General features: G+C 40.2%; 1 protein-coding gene across 1 annotated transcript; it reads left to right on the top strand.

The window, feature by feature from the left end:
- Positions 1-1,553: 1,553 nt before the first annotated feature.
- LOC145449941 (sulfotransferase 1B1-like) lies at positions 1,554-13,680 on the top strand. Its single transcript, XM_080328382.1, has 2 exons — positions 1,554-1,787; positions 13,090-13,680. The coding sequence occupies exons 1-2, from the start codon at positions 1,695-1,697 to the stop codon at positions 13,537-13,539; spliced, it is 543 nt and encodes a 180-aa protein (XP_080184508.1). The 5' UTR covers positions 1,554-1,694; the 3' UTR covers positions 13,540-13,680.
- The last annotated feature ends 2,832 nt before the right edge of the window (positions 13,681-16,512 follow it).

Consider the following 16,512-nt stretch of genomic DNA (forward strand, 5'->3'; position numbering starts at 1 on the left):
TCGAGTTAAGCTTTCGGAATATGAGCCTATGAGGCATGATTCAAAGTCATCGCATATTAGACAGGGTTACCATATGTCCTCCTTTAGGAGTATTTGTCTTCCTTTTTCAGGAAATCAAAAATGTCCTACGATGGCGCCCGAATGCCCTCCTTTTTGGCAATTCGTTATCCAGCCAGGCATTGTGAAGGCACAACTTAAAAACGCCATAAATGACGCCAAATCTGGATTTAAACGGTATTGACTGCATGGATGACTGAAAAAGGTCCACCAGAACCTAAATTACGTTAGAGCGGGTCTTTCGGAAGTCAAGTAGTAAAAACAACTGTTTCAAATTTTTCTAGTCTACACAAAAGTATTCCGGTCAAAATGTTTAAATTACTTTCATTTTCGTCATTCATTTAAAGTTTCGTGAATTGTAAAAAGTGTCCTTATTTCTATATCTCAAAATATGGTAACCCTAGTACGGATTGGGTTCTGAATCGAATATCGAATATAGAGTAAATTATACGTGTATTGTATTGTATTGAAAAGGTGCGACGGTAGTGCTTATATAGCTAGGGGTGAGCAAAATCGAGTACCTGGGCGATTCGATTCTGAATCACGTATTACGATTCGAGTCGAGTCGAGCATTCGAATATTACTCATTATGACGTCACATCAGAATGTACTATGTCAAAATTAAAATATGAACCTTTCATGCCACCGCAAAGAACATAATGCCTGTTATCCGTCACTTACTTTGGTATTTTTTCGACAGTACCGATTACATTGCACTTCTTGACAATGTTGTGGGATGACCACGCCTTCGGAAATGTGTTATTTCCAGTAACGTTCGTAGCTTTGTACTATGTCTCGTACGTTGCGACACGGTCAATCAAAGTTTTAAGGCTTCCTCAATGGCAAATTGTATTAAAATTATATTAATCGTTAGTAAATTAATTTTCAGTAGCAAGGAGCGTATAATTTCAGTACTCTAAAAAATCACCTTGTACTACTCGAATCGAATCAATAAAATTAATACTCGATTGAGATTCGAGTACTCGAATCATTGTGACCAGCCCTACGTGTAGCCTTATGAGGCTTTGTGCTCCACGACAATGGCAATTTAATCAGTTCAATGCATTTATTCCATGGCGACTTTTCTTTCACTCCCTCTTCCACGAATCAGTCATTTATCATTCATCGGATCTTTGCAGCGGCTGTGAAGTTCACTGTCTTTTCACCGTCACTTTCTGGGCTTTTTAAGTCACTGCAACCGCAGGAAGACCGGCAATGAGGATCCTAGATAAATCTCCGACACATAGAAACTTGGTAGAGCTGAGACTCTAATCAACAACCATTGTGTCGTGATGGCGTCGCTTAGCACACTGCGCCACTCGTGAAAAAGTACGCTGTGTCGCGGGTCCACCAGTAGAGATTGTGACGTCAGTTGGTGAATTTAGATGATGGTAAAGTTGTAATACGAGCCATACTGACACTCACGACAATTAGTATTAACATTCGATGCTATTTACAATTCAAAATGACTCGCTAGTTTACGGCTTTATGCAGACGTAGCTTGTTGCAGGTGTATCAAGACCCATCTGCCGTTCCAGCTTTTGCCCTACGAAGTACAAAAAGAAGCCGTCGGAAAATTGATTTACATTGCTCGAAATCCTAAAGACAACTGCGTGTCATTCTATCATTTCCATAGAATGGCCAAAGGAATTCCCGAGTCTGGATCGTTCAGTGAATTTTTTGAGCGTTTCACTCACGGAAACTTGCTGTTCGGCTCTTGGTTTGACCATGTCGATTAATATTGGCAGGTATGTGTTACGTTTGTCGTAGCGAATATGGAATGTTACCGAAATCTCATATGAAGCAGCTATTCTGAGCATATATTTTCTAGGGCCAGGGTTGTAACCAAGTCAGAAGGTTCTGAATCACAAGTCGATCTCACTTTTATAGTTTTTACTCCAGTCAAAACGAGTAATTTTCAACTCACCACCGAGTCAAGTCCGAGTCCAAGTAAGCTAGTAGAGTGTCGAGTCCGCAGTGTTTTGACTCGCGAGTCTGAGTCCAAGTCATTATGTTCACTGTTCAATCATTAGTTCAATCCGCTTCAATCCACTATTTTCGACTCTGTTCGGATGATATAGAATGGCTCGAATTCACAGTATCGAAATTTGCTGCAGTTATAATAGTTTCTAGCCCTATTTTCCAAGTATCAGGACTGACAGACAAAATGTCAATCATGTGGTGACTTCACTATTCTTCGAACTTACAATGAAATGTCTGTCTTGGCTGTCCTAGTCTCGGGTCACGTGACTTGATTCGAGTCATACGTAGTTCGTCGATAATGTCGAGTCCATATCACACTTAGAAATAAATATCGCTATCGGCAAATTGGAGGAAAATATATCGGCAATTACCTTGGCGTCACAACACAGTATAGGACAGGGGTGTACAACATACGGCCCACGGGTCGCACCCGGCCCGCGAAGCAATTCCGAGTAGATGAAAAATACGTTTACTACCCATCACATGTCCAACCAATGTTGGGATTTTTCTAAGGAAATACCTCCACTATTACTCCATGACGGCGGCGAGTATCTCATAGGCCGCATTATAACCATGCGACAGCGGTATGGTGGTCTTACCAGGACCGTAACATGCCGCACCCAAACCCCTAATTGGGTGGGGGGGACGATCTCGAACGGGGCCCAAAATTATTTCGTAAATTAGCATAAATTACAGATTTTTAGGGGGGCATAGGCTATATGCAACTATTTAAAAAATCAATTCGCGCTAGGCGCGATTCTTGGTTATTGGGTACTCACCCCAAAAGAAAAACTACGCATGATTTATACAAATAAGCATTTCGGCGTCGGCCGTTACCGCACCACGACGCAACAAGACGTGTACAGTTTCAGACCATGTAAACTGGGCCGAAAAGGACAGCCCTTTTGCTGACAGAAAACTTCTATATATATATCAGACATGGGGTAATCGCGATTAGTAATCGTAATCGATTACCACGATTACAGCATTTTCAAGTAATCGTAATCGCAATCGATTACATTCGAAAAAATTCCGAAGTAATCGTAATCGTAATCGACTACTTCGCATATTTAATCGATTTCTTTGTGAAAGAACGATTACTTTTTATTTGTACGACGACTGTGACATAAACTGAACATTCGTTAACAAGCAAGAGATATTATGCCAGTTATTGAGTCACAAACGTCTGATTTTCAAATGCCATTGCTTATTATTACGTCAGAAGTAGCCTATTAGCTTTGCTAGTCTTTGCGTAAGAAGTATCCACATTCCACACTTATAGTAAATAGATATTCGATGTACATTAGTGTGATTGTAAAACACCCACCGTTCAGTATATCGGGTTATCAATACATTTCAGACGCCACTATGTACCTCGCTGCAGGATAATTGATCATCTCTCTGCCTAGTTTAAAATCGCAACTTTTGTGTTGATGTTTGGTTATGCTTAGTTAAACGCAATTTGACCGTTGCTGCTTGGCGAGCAGTAGGCCTATGTGCTGGTACGAACGTACACCAGACAAAGAGTTGAAATTTTGTACTCGTCAAATAAAATATTACGGTTTCCACAACGAAGCATTAAAAATCAACAGCTGCTGATATACATCATAACCGCGCCGTTTTTGCCGTTTCTCGTAATGGCCGCTTGCATTACATTATCTGTATTAAGTTGAAGGCAGAATTTTATTTTCACCTTCTCTTATTCTCATATTATTCTACTCAAAACGGGCGTCAATTGCTATTTCACGATTCTTTACTGAAGATTTGGACCTGCCACCATAGCCATCGGCTTATATACCATGTTAGCGTGGGTTGTAGCTAGAATCAGGATCAAAACAGCAAAATCGTCCTCCACTCCAAACGTTGTTCTTGGGCCCCCAAAGGGTAGTCAATTTTTAACTTGAAGATTTAATTTCGTCAATAACATTGGTAATTTCATTATATTGCATTTTTAATCCTATCTCAGCCCCCGATGGTCAGACTTACCTGAAGAGCAGGGAGCTCGTAATCCATAATTATAACATCTGGTATCTTGCAATAATTAATGTAGTGCATGTTGTTAATTCGTGACCTCCGGTCTGTTATATAGTCAAAAGATATTGTAGTGACCCAAACTTAGAAGACTAAAAGAAAAACTTTCGTGAGACGCACACACAAATTGTCATGTCTAATGCTCTGTGGGTGCCTGCGTGGCATTTGCATCGTGGGCTCAGATTGAAAGGATCAGACTGTTAGTCTAGCCCACCCAGCGCGGCTATTGACAATGGACACTCGCCCCAAATTTCGGCCAACGCCTTTCTCTGATAGCACACTTCGTAGAGTAGCATGTTGGCCGAAACTGCACATGTCTTTTGGTGTGTCGGGGCGCGGTATTGACTGGCACCAAAATGCCTATTACTATGAGTTATGCATCCTTTATTTCTTGAGGGGAGACATTTGCATTTCGAAATCAAGCTATCTAGAGACATTTAAATGGCAAAGCTCAAAGAGAATTTTCAAGTTAATGAAATTTGTCGAGAATACTCTATAACAGTGCTTTTCAACCTTTTTGAGCTCCATTCGCACTTTTTTGGGAAATAAATTTCATTCGCACAAACTAATCGAAAATTGTTATACAAATAGATGAAGATAGACCTACTCAACATTTGTTCAGATGTGCAACAAATTGGATAACTATGTAGGTTAAGCTATCAAATGTCTCATTAAAAAGGCAAATTTTTTTCGCTCGTTTTACTTCCAATTATTTCAATACAATCCTTCTCGACCAAACAATGTTGTTAGTAATTTGTACAAGAACTTCTACTAGCGCTTGGATGGCCAGGTCTTAAAATCTGTTCTGCACTCCTATCCAAAATACAGCGTATTTTTCGCGAGTGAAAAATGCTTGCTGGCAGAAATCGTTTTTGAGAACTGACACATAGGTCCCGTGAAGCTCCAGTTTGACGATGAAAAACCCACATGTTTGTGCTGAGGCTTTTGTCTTATGTCTTTGGAACATAAGGTGCTAAACGACCAAGGAGAGTTGTCACATTAGAGCTCGATACCTGATGATACGTTGCTGCAACTTCTGTCTCGCAAGTTTATGGGAAGAGCAAACAACTCATGGTACTGCGTGTTCTACTCTTCACCTTAATCTAACTTGAGAATTCATAACAGTTTATTAACGGTAAACAGCTTTTAGACTACCACCAAGATCTGAGTTTTTGTGGCATCTCGCGACCCGAGCCTCACCCATGAAGAGCAATTTATATTTTATATTACAGTTGTATGCTACGATTTTACGGGCATGTATGACATACAGAACGCGCACATCACAATTCTAACTAACACAGCTCTACAACACGTGTCTGACGTACGCGATTTCAAATTAGGGCGAATTAAATTCATCTACGTATCACAGTTGTACTATACTGTCTACTCAGATTGCAAGAACGCGACTATTCCGTGCCGACAACGGAGCATATCCAATCCATCCCGAACGGTTTGGCCATCCAGCATCGGTCATTTTTATACCGAGGTTTTGTCGCCGCTCATGTATTTGGCACCGCATTTTATCACCCGTTTATTCGCCAAAACTTTACGTCTTCATGTGCCCCGACGCAGAAGTGGTTGGCCTCGAAATGAATGAGTCTCATAGGCCTGAACTCGCTGGTTGCACACCCCTACACTAGTTCATCCCAACGGTCTTCGACCATGATTTCCAGAAAAAAAATTTGCTCATGAATTCCATGCCATATACCACATTTGCTGCGCGTCTCATTTTTTGGCTACAGTACCCAACACAGTGACCTTGGATATGTAAAAACGATCGCAGGATTTTTTGCAATAAATTCAATAAATATTGCACACACAATCACACATTAACAGATTGCTATGGCACCGTGTCGACCCAAAATTATACCCTTTACGGTCTCTACTTTAATAACCATGAAGGGGTATAAATTTACGTTGCAGTAAACTTGCGAATGTGAGTCGCTGTGATGATGGTATTTAGGCTACTACTATCCTCGTACCCCGCGCTAATCGAACAGTTGTGACGAAAATATGATGATTGTTTAGCCAAAGAAAGCAGAAAGTCAATCTGACATCATTTTTCGAGCCTGTCGCAGGGTCAGACGGACTGATATGCTATATGTCTGCCACTATAGAGATTGTAGAGATCTCTATACTGCCACTACACCAACTTACAAACCAGACTTTTGGTGACGTAATAATTATAGTGTGGGAATAACAATTCCCTATGGCTTGTAAGAGCTACGATTAGTGGTGCGTCGTATCAAGTTTTTACAATTGCGTCGCACTTACAAAAGTTACACTGATTCTAAATTTCCTATCAAGTTTATTTGAATTATTCCTCGTCAGAAAAGTTAACAATTAATCACGATTTTCATTCGCACTTGATCCGGATTTTCATTCGTACCATTCGCACCACCTTCGTCATTCGCACTTGACCCGAATTTTCATTCGCACTATTCGCACCACCTTCGTCATTCACACTGCATTTTTTTTTCATTCGCACCAGTGCGAACCGTCACACAGGTTGAAAAGCACTGCTCTATAATTTATGTTGGTTCACGAAATACTTTTTAGTCCCCTCCGAGCACGCTCCCCACCCTATTGGGGAATTTGGGGTGCCGCAGTTATGGACCTGGCAAGAATGCAAATCATTGGGGGCGATAAATCGTCCTTTATAAAATGGGCAATATGTACATTATGACGTAACAAACAAATGTTTTAAAGAAATATGTTATCTCATTAGGCCTTTTCAGCGCAATCCATGTATTGTCTTCCAATATAACTGCTAAGATGCAAAATAAATGTAATCGTGAGTAATCGTGATTACTTTTCCAATGTAATCGTAATCGTAATCGACTACTTCCTGATTTTGCTGTAATCGTAATCGTAATCGTAATCGCGTGATTCCGAAGTAATCGTAATCGCAATCGATTACATTCATGAAGTAATCACCCCATGTCTGATATATATATATATATATATATACATATATATTTAATTGTCCATAGGCGCCTAAATGGTAAGCGAAGAATGTTCCTTTCCTGACAATCGGAACCCCACAAGAGAAATGCCAACCTTCAGTGAAAATTTAATTGTCAGTGAAGAAATACCAATTTGAAATTGTGTGCGTCTTTTAGTTTAGTACGTTTGGGAGATTTCAATATCTTTCGACATAGCAGACAGGAGGTTACGAAACAATATCATGTTATGAAGGTATTACACCAAGGTAATTACACCTCTCGAATATGTTCAACTCTTATTTACGGGCCCAAGAGTTTCCAAGACACCTCATTCAGCTCTACCGGGAAATCTGATTACGTGAACAGGAAGGACAAAAAAAATTTGATAGCAACATATATGCAATTCCCGATCATATTGACCGATTCGATCATGAATTGTTGAAAACTTAAGGCGAACTAACGCGTCTCACTAAACAGTACAATAAATGATTGTAATAAGTAGCGGCAAACACGAACAACCTGATGGGGAGGGGGGTCTGGGGGTCGAAGCCCATCGGAAGTTTGGTTTATCATACTATAGGTGGCCCACGACCAACATTTTTTTTTTCGGGGAGGAAGGGGTGCTGACGAAGTGCTGTTGTGGTCGTGGGTTTTATCATTAGGATCAAGTCGCTAACAGTGACTCCCAATTCCGATTAGGCAAATAAGTGCATACATAGTTCATAGTTTTATGGGAAAATCGACCCATTACTAATTATTAACATACGCGAAAGCTAATACCAAACCGCTATATGCAGGTTAAATTAAAAATATATTATAGTTATATAATATAATTCAACTATCTGTGCATAGTCGCACTGCTGCATCACCTCTAATTCGAAAGATCCCAGGCCTCAAGAGAAACCCGAGTCGTGATTTAATAATAATGAAGCAAATTCCAAAGTAGGCGTTTACAATTAAATCTCTTGTATTCGCCACAACGCATACGTAGCTCAGACGCCAGTATGCGACTAAAACAAAGGGAACAGCTTCTGTTTAAGGGTTTATAACTGTATTCAACCACCCTGTCATCGTATGATTACTAATTCCATTGTATGCGAATAACTGTGCAGCTAGTACAGTGGTCGGGAACCTTTTTCGTCCGAAGAGCCATCTTGACCCAATATTTTCCATTTTAACTCCCAAAGAGCCATACATGTCAATCAACTATTGCGTCACAATTGAAAACTCGTGACGCCATGGTAGCACAAATTCGAAATCGCTGCATGGGATTCGTAGTTTGCAACTATTTCCTCGGTGATATCTCGTACTAATCATGCTAATCGTCTTATTTGAGTAATGAGTATACCAAACTTGAGTTAAAAAGATCTTTTGCAAGTTATATATTTTTAATCGTATTGCACTGAGTAGCCTGTGATATTTTTCAAAGCTCAAGACAATTAACATTTAGAATTCCAACAGACCTAGACAACAGTAAAAGTATGAATATACTTTTACGCGCTTTTTACATTTGATGCATATTTTGGTGTTGCATGTTATTCCTGATGGCCTTGTAGTCTGGTTGATATTTGTTGTTCATAAAAAATTTGAGACTTTCTTCAGTTCTACGAGATCGTAGATTCGTCTTGATGCGAGGACCCATGATGACATACGTAGGTGGAGAAAAACATGATCACTATACAGCAGTATACGTATACACTGTAATGTGTGATGTGTCATTGACGTGGGGTCAGGGGAGACAAGTGAGGCAGCGCCTCACCTGTCTACTAGATTTTGAACTTTTGACTACCAAATTGTTCGAAAATAAAGAGCGAAAGGAGAGGTATAAGGTACATGTGAGGCACGGCCGGGACATGCCTTACCTGCGATAGCGCAATTCGTCGTATATATCTTAGAATTTATAATAACTGATAGTGATCGAAAGTAACTGTCGCACTGATTCCGATTCTATTTCTGAATTCTCAACGTATTCAGCGATAACATAACGTTGCGCCACACGCCTATATTTTGACAGCGACTACAAAGCTACGTTATCAATCAATAAGGTGGATCGCTATGGCGTTGTTTGTATAATTTGAATGTGTAATTGTGAATGTCATTTCCACCCACGACAGTTAATTTCTTGCCGTAGATCAGGTGGAAAAGGTGTATTTGGAAACTGTATTGTGATACAGGCGCTGCCATGTCTCCTATAGTCTCTTCCATCAATCAACGTATCGTGCAATCCATGATTTCGTGCTGGGTATATCGAAATCCGGAGTGATATTGGTCGCCGGCTTACATTTGAGGATTTTGAAAAGGGGGTCCGAGCCCCAAACCCCAGGCCGTGTTTTTTTGGCATATGCCAAAACTGCCAAAAATAACTTATTTTTGGCATTTTGCGATTTTTATTTTTGGCAGTTTTGGCATCGTCCTCTAAATAGATAGTTTCAGCCTCGAATTAGTCACAAAAACGCTTTATTTGGGCTAGTTTGTCAAAAGACACCACAAAATTTGCAGCATCCACGTATAATCAGTGCCAACAAACAATAAGAAGAAGAAAATACCTAACGATTTCATAGGTTAATAATATCAAACGAGACCAAAAAATATGCAGTATCCATCGGAATCGGTGCCAATAAGCAAAAAAAAAAAGAAAGAAAAGCCTAACAAACACGGTCAGCAGCTGATTGTTACAGCTGTTGAATAGACTTAAATCGTTTGCACTTGTAACAGTGCTTCCAAACTCAGGTCAGCTAACTTTCTCCTAAATTCATTTCTCGGCCAGCGAATCTGGGAAATATCGGCTTCAACAGTAGCCGTTGAGGGAAAGAATGCTGCCAGTCATCCACAAAAGGTTTTCAGAGCTTCAAAATCTTTGGAGGGCCGAACCGGCTTCCATGCATCATGAAAGGAGATCACTTCGCCAGTGCCATCGATCTCATCGCGGAAAGAATTTTCTTCCCGATACTTTTCCAGGAGTTTCCTGTGTTGTCTCTCAACACATTCTATTTAGTAGCCCGACTATCATTTTTCCTTCAGTCTACCGATAGATTTTCGGAGGACTTTTGTCACTTCAGGTGGCTTTAATATTACCAACTAGGAAGGTTAGCTTGTTTAAGAACATTGAAACAGGTGGCTTTAATATTACCAACTAGGAAGGTTAGCTTGTTTAAGAACATTGAAACAACAAGACTGTCTGGCAAAACGAGACTATGCAGCTCAGAAATAGACAGACAGTTTGTTGCGTCACAATGTTCAACTCGATCACAATGCAAAAATCGTGGTTGATTTTGGGGGTTCCAGTTCTAATGAGCAGAATATAATTTATAATTTAATAATCAGTACTGCGGCAGCTTCTTATTGATACCCGTTTTATCAAATTTAGCGCTCGACAAGCCGGTCAAAAATGGTCGTAGAATTGCCTTTGGACAAATGGAAAGTATGACGTAAACCAAATGCAGTCAGCCGTTCAATCTCGCTGTGCCCACACCATTTAGGACACCATGCTTTCACCCCTAATGGGTGGGCTGGACCCAGATTAAGAAACCTGCCTTTCACAAACGCTCTTCTCGCTTGTAACGCGGTCCTGTTAATAGCATTTTCAAATTTTTATTTTTGGCAGTTTTGGCATCCGGCTGCTGAAATGCCAAAAATAACACGGCCTGTCCAAACCCTGAATACGCAACTGTATAAACCTCTCAAAAACATGTTTATACTACCACAAGAATAATTATACTGGTGGTGCTGAAGATTTAATAACAGGTTGCTGCAGTTTTGATAAATTAACCACAAAAACTAAAATTTCGAAAAGAGCCATATCTTATGCCCAAAAGAGTCATATATGGCTCTCGAGCCATAGGTTCCCGACCACTGAGCTAGTAGAACCCCCATTATTCGTAATATAATGTGATATACTATTGCGCATAAAAGCTTGAAAATAAAGTATTAAAATGAAAAACAAATGCGTAGAGTAGGAAGTAGGAATTTGGAATCGTTTGACTGCCGCGATTTGGAGGTTTGAATCCGGCCCGCGACTCAAGTTTAGCTTGACACTCCTAGTAAAGGGAGTCAGAGACTCACTATCGTCGATTGTTAAACTGGAAATAGTCAAAGTAGCTATCGCTGGTACTCAAGTCAAAATAAAAGTATCGTCATACATTTACATTCAAGTACAAGTAGTAGCGGTGATCTCTATGTAAGTAAAAAATTAAATATTGCCGGCATATAATTCTGAAAGTAGAAGTATTCTAAAATCATAACCACTTGAGCAATTAGTGCAAGTAGAGAAAACTGACTGTATTCTGAAAAAATGCTATCGATTTTTGGAAATGCCATATTTTTGAATATCGGTGAATATAGCGGTGTTATCGGTGAAGGTGGTAGCAGGGATGGTGTGAACCTCTGAAAGGTTCAGGTTCGTGTGAATGCGAAACTTTTTCAGGTTCCGTGTGAACGCGAACGTGAACCTCATGACGTCACGTGACGTCATATTAATTGCTAATTCTAACCCTACATTTCAGTGACGTGATAGCCTATACTAATGTACACGATACCTAGCGACGACTTGGGCCACATAATGCCATAATACTGAAGTACGTATTGACCGTTTAAACTTCGCCAAATGTATCAACTGGAGCAATCAAATGATATAATATATAATATAAAACCAATATCTTCCGTTGCTCTGCCAACAATTTCGACTTACAAGGGAATATAAGCTTACGGCTTCACGGTCTAGGCCAGATCAGACAGTGTTTTCGGCGTCCGAGTATTACTACTACTACGCTAAATATTCGCAAACGGAAATCTGAATATTTCGCGTAAATAACTTTTGTAACAAAGTAAGTAATTTTTCTTAGATTAGCAAGATGTATGCTCGTTTAGTGTTGATTTTTTATGCTGCCAGCGCCATGCAGAGAGTGTCCAAAGTTGAAATGCAACGAATTTCAACCAAAGATGTTACAATGCCGTCCGTATTATAATGTATGAAAAAGGTTCACAGTCCAGAACCTACCAAGTTTCGTTTGTGAACGGGAACCTCTAAATTTCGGAGGTTCACACACAGAACGCGAACGTGAACCTCACGTTCACACCATCCCTAGATGGTAGATATCTGTTTTATCGACATCGACTTAAAAATACGATATCGGTCGGGCCGTAATATTTTAGAGTGGGACATGGACGGGAAGTCGGATTATATATCCGGCCGGTTGTTCTCATTTTTAGCCGGAGCCGGAGCCGTACTTGTTTTGATACGGCCGGAGTCGGATCGGACCCGGATCAGTACTTTCTATACCAATAATAGGGCAGCATTACCAATCTCGATCCTCGAATCGACAGTTAAAGTGAAAAGTTCATGGAAATAAACAACATGTTAAGTTCAAGTTGACATAACTACTTCAAATAAGGGTCCTTGATCCTTGAGTTTTTATTTTTCCTGTTTGCATTGTTTCAATCAATATTCAATACCATCCTGTGAGTATAGATCGGATCGGATCATGGTTATTTCTAGAAGCCGGCCTAGGAGTCGGACCAGAGTCAGGCCTGAGCTTTAAAGAACAGGATCGGAATAGGAACAGAGAATTAGTCGATCACTACCTCACTATGATATTTACATCCGCTGGGATTCCATTCTCCTCTTAATGTGCTATGTGAAAGCTCTATGTGCGGTGGTCGTACGATATATGTAGAGTTGCATTTAAAACAGATGTTTTAAAACATTTTGTTCTGTCGAAAAAAGGCAATATAGTATGAGCCTTAGTGCGACTTGCACTAGATTTTGTCGACGTATACGATATGGAATGATAGGAACCATCGAAATCATCGTCTGATCAACAGTTAAACCACGTGGTATATCACCGGAACGAAGTATATGTTCTGATGATGATGGCCGTAAAATGCTGCATGGCAATTTAACCCTAGTAAAAGATATCCCATCGGCGGAAAACCTCTTTCTTCAAATAAGCCACATTGACCCCATATTTTCAATTGTAATTCTTAAGGAGCCATTGAAATTGCGTCAATTTAGATGTCGCAGGAATGACCGAGCTCGATGTACTTCGTATCGTACGAAGACATGAAAAGAAACTGAAAAGAAGAGATCAAAATGTTAGCCAATTTCCTGGAGAAATATCTGTCCGACATGCAAGTCGACGTCATCGCCAACCACGTGTCGTTCGAGAACATGAAAGACAACAACTGCGTGAATTACTCCCGTATGGTGGCAAATGGAGTTTTCGACGCCAACATTGCGAAATTCATGAGGAAAGGACAAGTCGGAGACTGGAAGAATCATTTTACTGTCCGTCAGAACGAAGAATTTGATGCGTTATATCAAAAAAGAAAAAAAGGACGTAGTTTATTTTTGTCCTTGATGTTTTTGCGGCATATACACCGACTCATGATACACATACACACGATCTGCGCATATGCATACCATGAGTGCATGATGTGCATATGCCGCTGGACAAGGAAGTGCAGACAGCCTTTACGGCTTTCTAAGTCATGCACCACCCCTCCATGCTATCCCAGTAATGCATGAGCGCCAAGCAGGGAAGCCATGGATACCAGTGTTACTAATCAGGTCTTTGGTCTGACCCGGCCGGGAATCGAACCCACGACCTACCGGTCAAGAAGCCGGACGCTTAACCATTACGCTATCTTGTCGGTATATCGAAAAAGACGAGGGATTGGACGCTGGAATTCGAGTTTGAGATGAGATTTAATTATATCACTCCTTTCAAATGGAATGATATTTTCTAGAAACACTAGCTAGGTAACGCTAATGTTTTTATGAGCATTTCATGTTTCATTAGGGAGTTCAATTATTTCGGAGCTATATTTGTATACGTTACATGGCGTATTTTTGACCACATTTCTTGGTCATGCCTAAGGAAACATTCTGGATACAACTCTGTCAAAAGGTGGTCCCCACGGCATTAACCGATGATGTTGGGTCTTTTTCGTTCTACTGCTGTATTGTTTTGACATCTGAGTATAAAGAAAATCAATTAATTGGTGTAGGGGAGATGTGGTACCGATGAGACACCGGGACAGAAAATACTTGAAAAATTCTATGTGATAATCCCATGATTACAGTACGCGACTTTGTCCACAATGGTATGCTCGCAGAATCTTTCCTCACATGCCAAAAATTTCGACCTGCGTGAGTTATAGGGTCTGTGACAAATGATTTACGTTTTAGGGGGTGTGAAATAAATTTGGATCGACATATACAATTTTCCATTTCACCCTCCATAGACTAACAAACCCGCAATAATTTTTGAGGTTGAGTATAGGGATTGATTCAGAGTATATACTGACACATATTTTTGAATCAATACCATCCTCGAGTGGACAAGTTTCAATTCAATTACAATATTTATAGGGTGGGAAGCCTATGGTACCATATAGCCAAATCAAGCAAAATAGCTGGACCAATTAATCACACAACAGAAACACGCCTACATGTATAGAGGCTGTAAATCATAGTTACTGAGGTGTTTTATCGCTATTACGAGGTATTTGAAAGTCAAAATGTCGATTTGCCGGTAAAATGTATGAGCAATTAATTCTGCAAGTTTCGACGGAAATCAAAACGTGATTTTATCCCAACATTTGAGTTGATATATTTTATTTTATTCTTGAAGGTGGCGACGAAACATTCTTCATTGGCGTGCTAGATTATAATACACAACAAAACAAGATGAAGAATTTGAGTTTTGAGCGTAAGTCTCATAGGTCCCATGATCATGTGCCATTGGACCCGCCGGGTGGGGACCGATGATACGTTCGAGCAACAGATTTTAAACGTTTATAAATATTTTGAAAAGGAGGATATCCATGTATATGAGCGTGATCGGTGGAGCTTGCATCAAAGTGTTGAGACAGCAAATGATCTACTATTCTCGGCGGAAGATTTGAGGTCTAGAGATCATTTTGTAATTTTTGATCCGACCGTACCACATCTAACTTTCTTCCAAGCAATATAGGGCCTTTACTACTTCAAGATCGCCTGCGGCGCTGGCAGTTGAAGTGATCTAGTATCATATATGCAACATCTCGGCAAACTGCGATCCGGCGGCCAAAGGCGGCCCGTGACACGTGATTCTGAGCGGCTCGTGAAAAACTGCTTGGAATTTTGAACATAAAGCTAATTTTGAATGGTGATGCGTGGACTAAAACCACAAACTGAGCCGGAAATGCGATTACTTTGAAGCCTGTTACGCGTGTGCAGAAGGTGAAGGGTGTTTGTACCTTATTGCAATGAGTTCCTAAAAATGATCTATGAAAGTCATATTTAATCTACGTTGTCAAGGTTGCAGGGATGGCGTGAACCTCTGAAAGGTTCAGGTTAGTGTGAAGGCGAACCTTTTTGAAAGGTCAACGCCAACGCCAACGTGAACCTATCATGTCACGTGACGTCATGATGCTAGTTCCAACCCTACATTTCAGTCAAGATATATAGATATGTAGGCCCTACATTGTACATATTAGTGTATTGCCAACGATAACTAGCGACGATCCAAACCACATTATGCCACAATGCTGAAGTAGCCTACATGGTGATTTTCTAACCGTCTCAAAATGTATCAACTGGGTCAATCAAAGGATATATTAATCACATAAATTTCGACGAGGACATGCAAGGGACAGCAAGTTTACGCCTTGACGGTCTATTAATCAGTCAATGGACAGATAATCTTGTCTTCTGCCCAAGACACAATGACCGGACAATGTATTCGGCGTCTAACTATTGCTACATTGATATTGAGCGGAGTGCAAAACGAGTTTCTGTTCTTGCTACCGATATTACCCATTAACAAGATATACAGTAGCCAACGCCCCGATCTCACGGATTTGGTTCTCACGATACATTAAACATATTAAGTCTAGATGGATCCCTATACTCCTGCTACATTTTTACACCGATTATTCTTCATCTCAATTTTATCGATTGGTCGAATAAGCATCATTCGCTGACTATACGTACATGTAGTGTATTTCGCTCTAGATGTTGTGTAATTGCTAGTCAAGCTCCCAGCAGAGAGCAAATAATTTCAATTGAAGATGTTAAAATGACCTGAAAATGGTAATATATGAAAAAGGTTGATAGTGCAGAACTTACCAAGGTTCGTTTGTGAACGTGAACCTTTAAATATTTGAGGCTCCCACACATAACGCACACGTAAACCTCGCGTTCACACCATCTCAAGTTGAAACCCTGTTCGTTGCCATTGTTACTTTAGGAATTACGTGGTATGTGCTTTTAGTTGTTGTACCATACTTTTCCATATTAGTAATTCGTAAATCAAGTCAATCTGTGTGAGTGATTCGAGGTCATCGTCACCATAAGCGATGTACGGAAATGGGCATGTTGAAATAAAAGAAATATGAACGCCGAAAGCAGAGATTTCAAGAATATTGGAGCAATGAATGTTTGTTTACTGAAGTCAGAAGTAAACCCTTCTGTTTAGTCTGTGATGAGCAGGTCGCCGCGTTCGGGGAATATAAA

Source organism: Botryllus schlosseri, chromosome 11 (genome assembly GCF_051294905.1).
Source record: "Botryllus schlosseri isolate E-star chromosome 11, Bs_hap1, whole genome shotgun sequence".
Taxonomy (NCBI): domain Eukaryota; kingdom Metazoa; phylum Chordata; class Ascidiacea; order Stolidobranchia; family Styelidae; genus Botryllus; species Botryllus schlosseri.

Bases quoted from the DNA above. Each gene is read 5' to 3' on its own strand.
- LOC145449941 (XM_080328382.1), top strand. From the start codon at position 1,695: ATGGCCAAAGGAATTCCCGAGTCTGGATCGTTCAGTGAATTTTTTGAG. The intron at 1,788-13,089 runs GTCGATTAATAT...AAAAGAAACTGA, and splicing joins TCGGCTCTTGGTTTGACCAT to AAAGAAGAGATCAAAATGTT.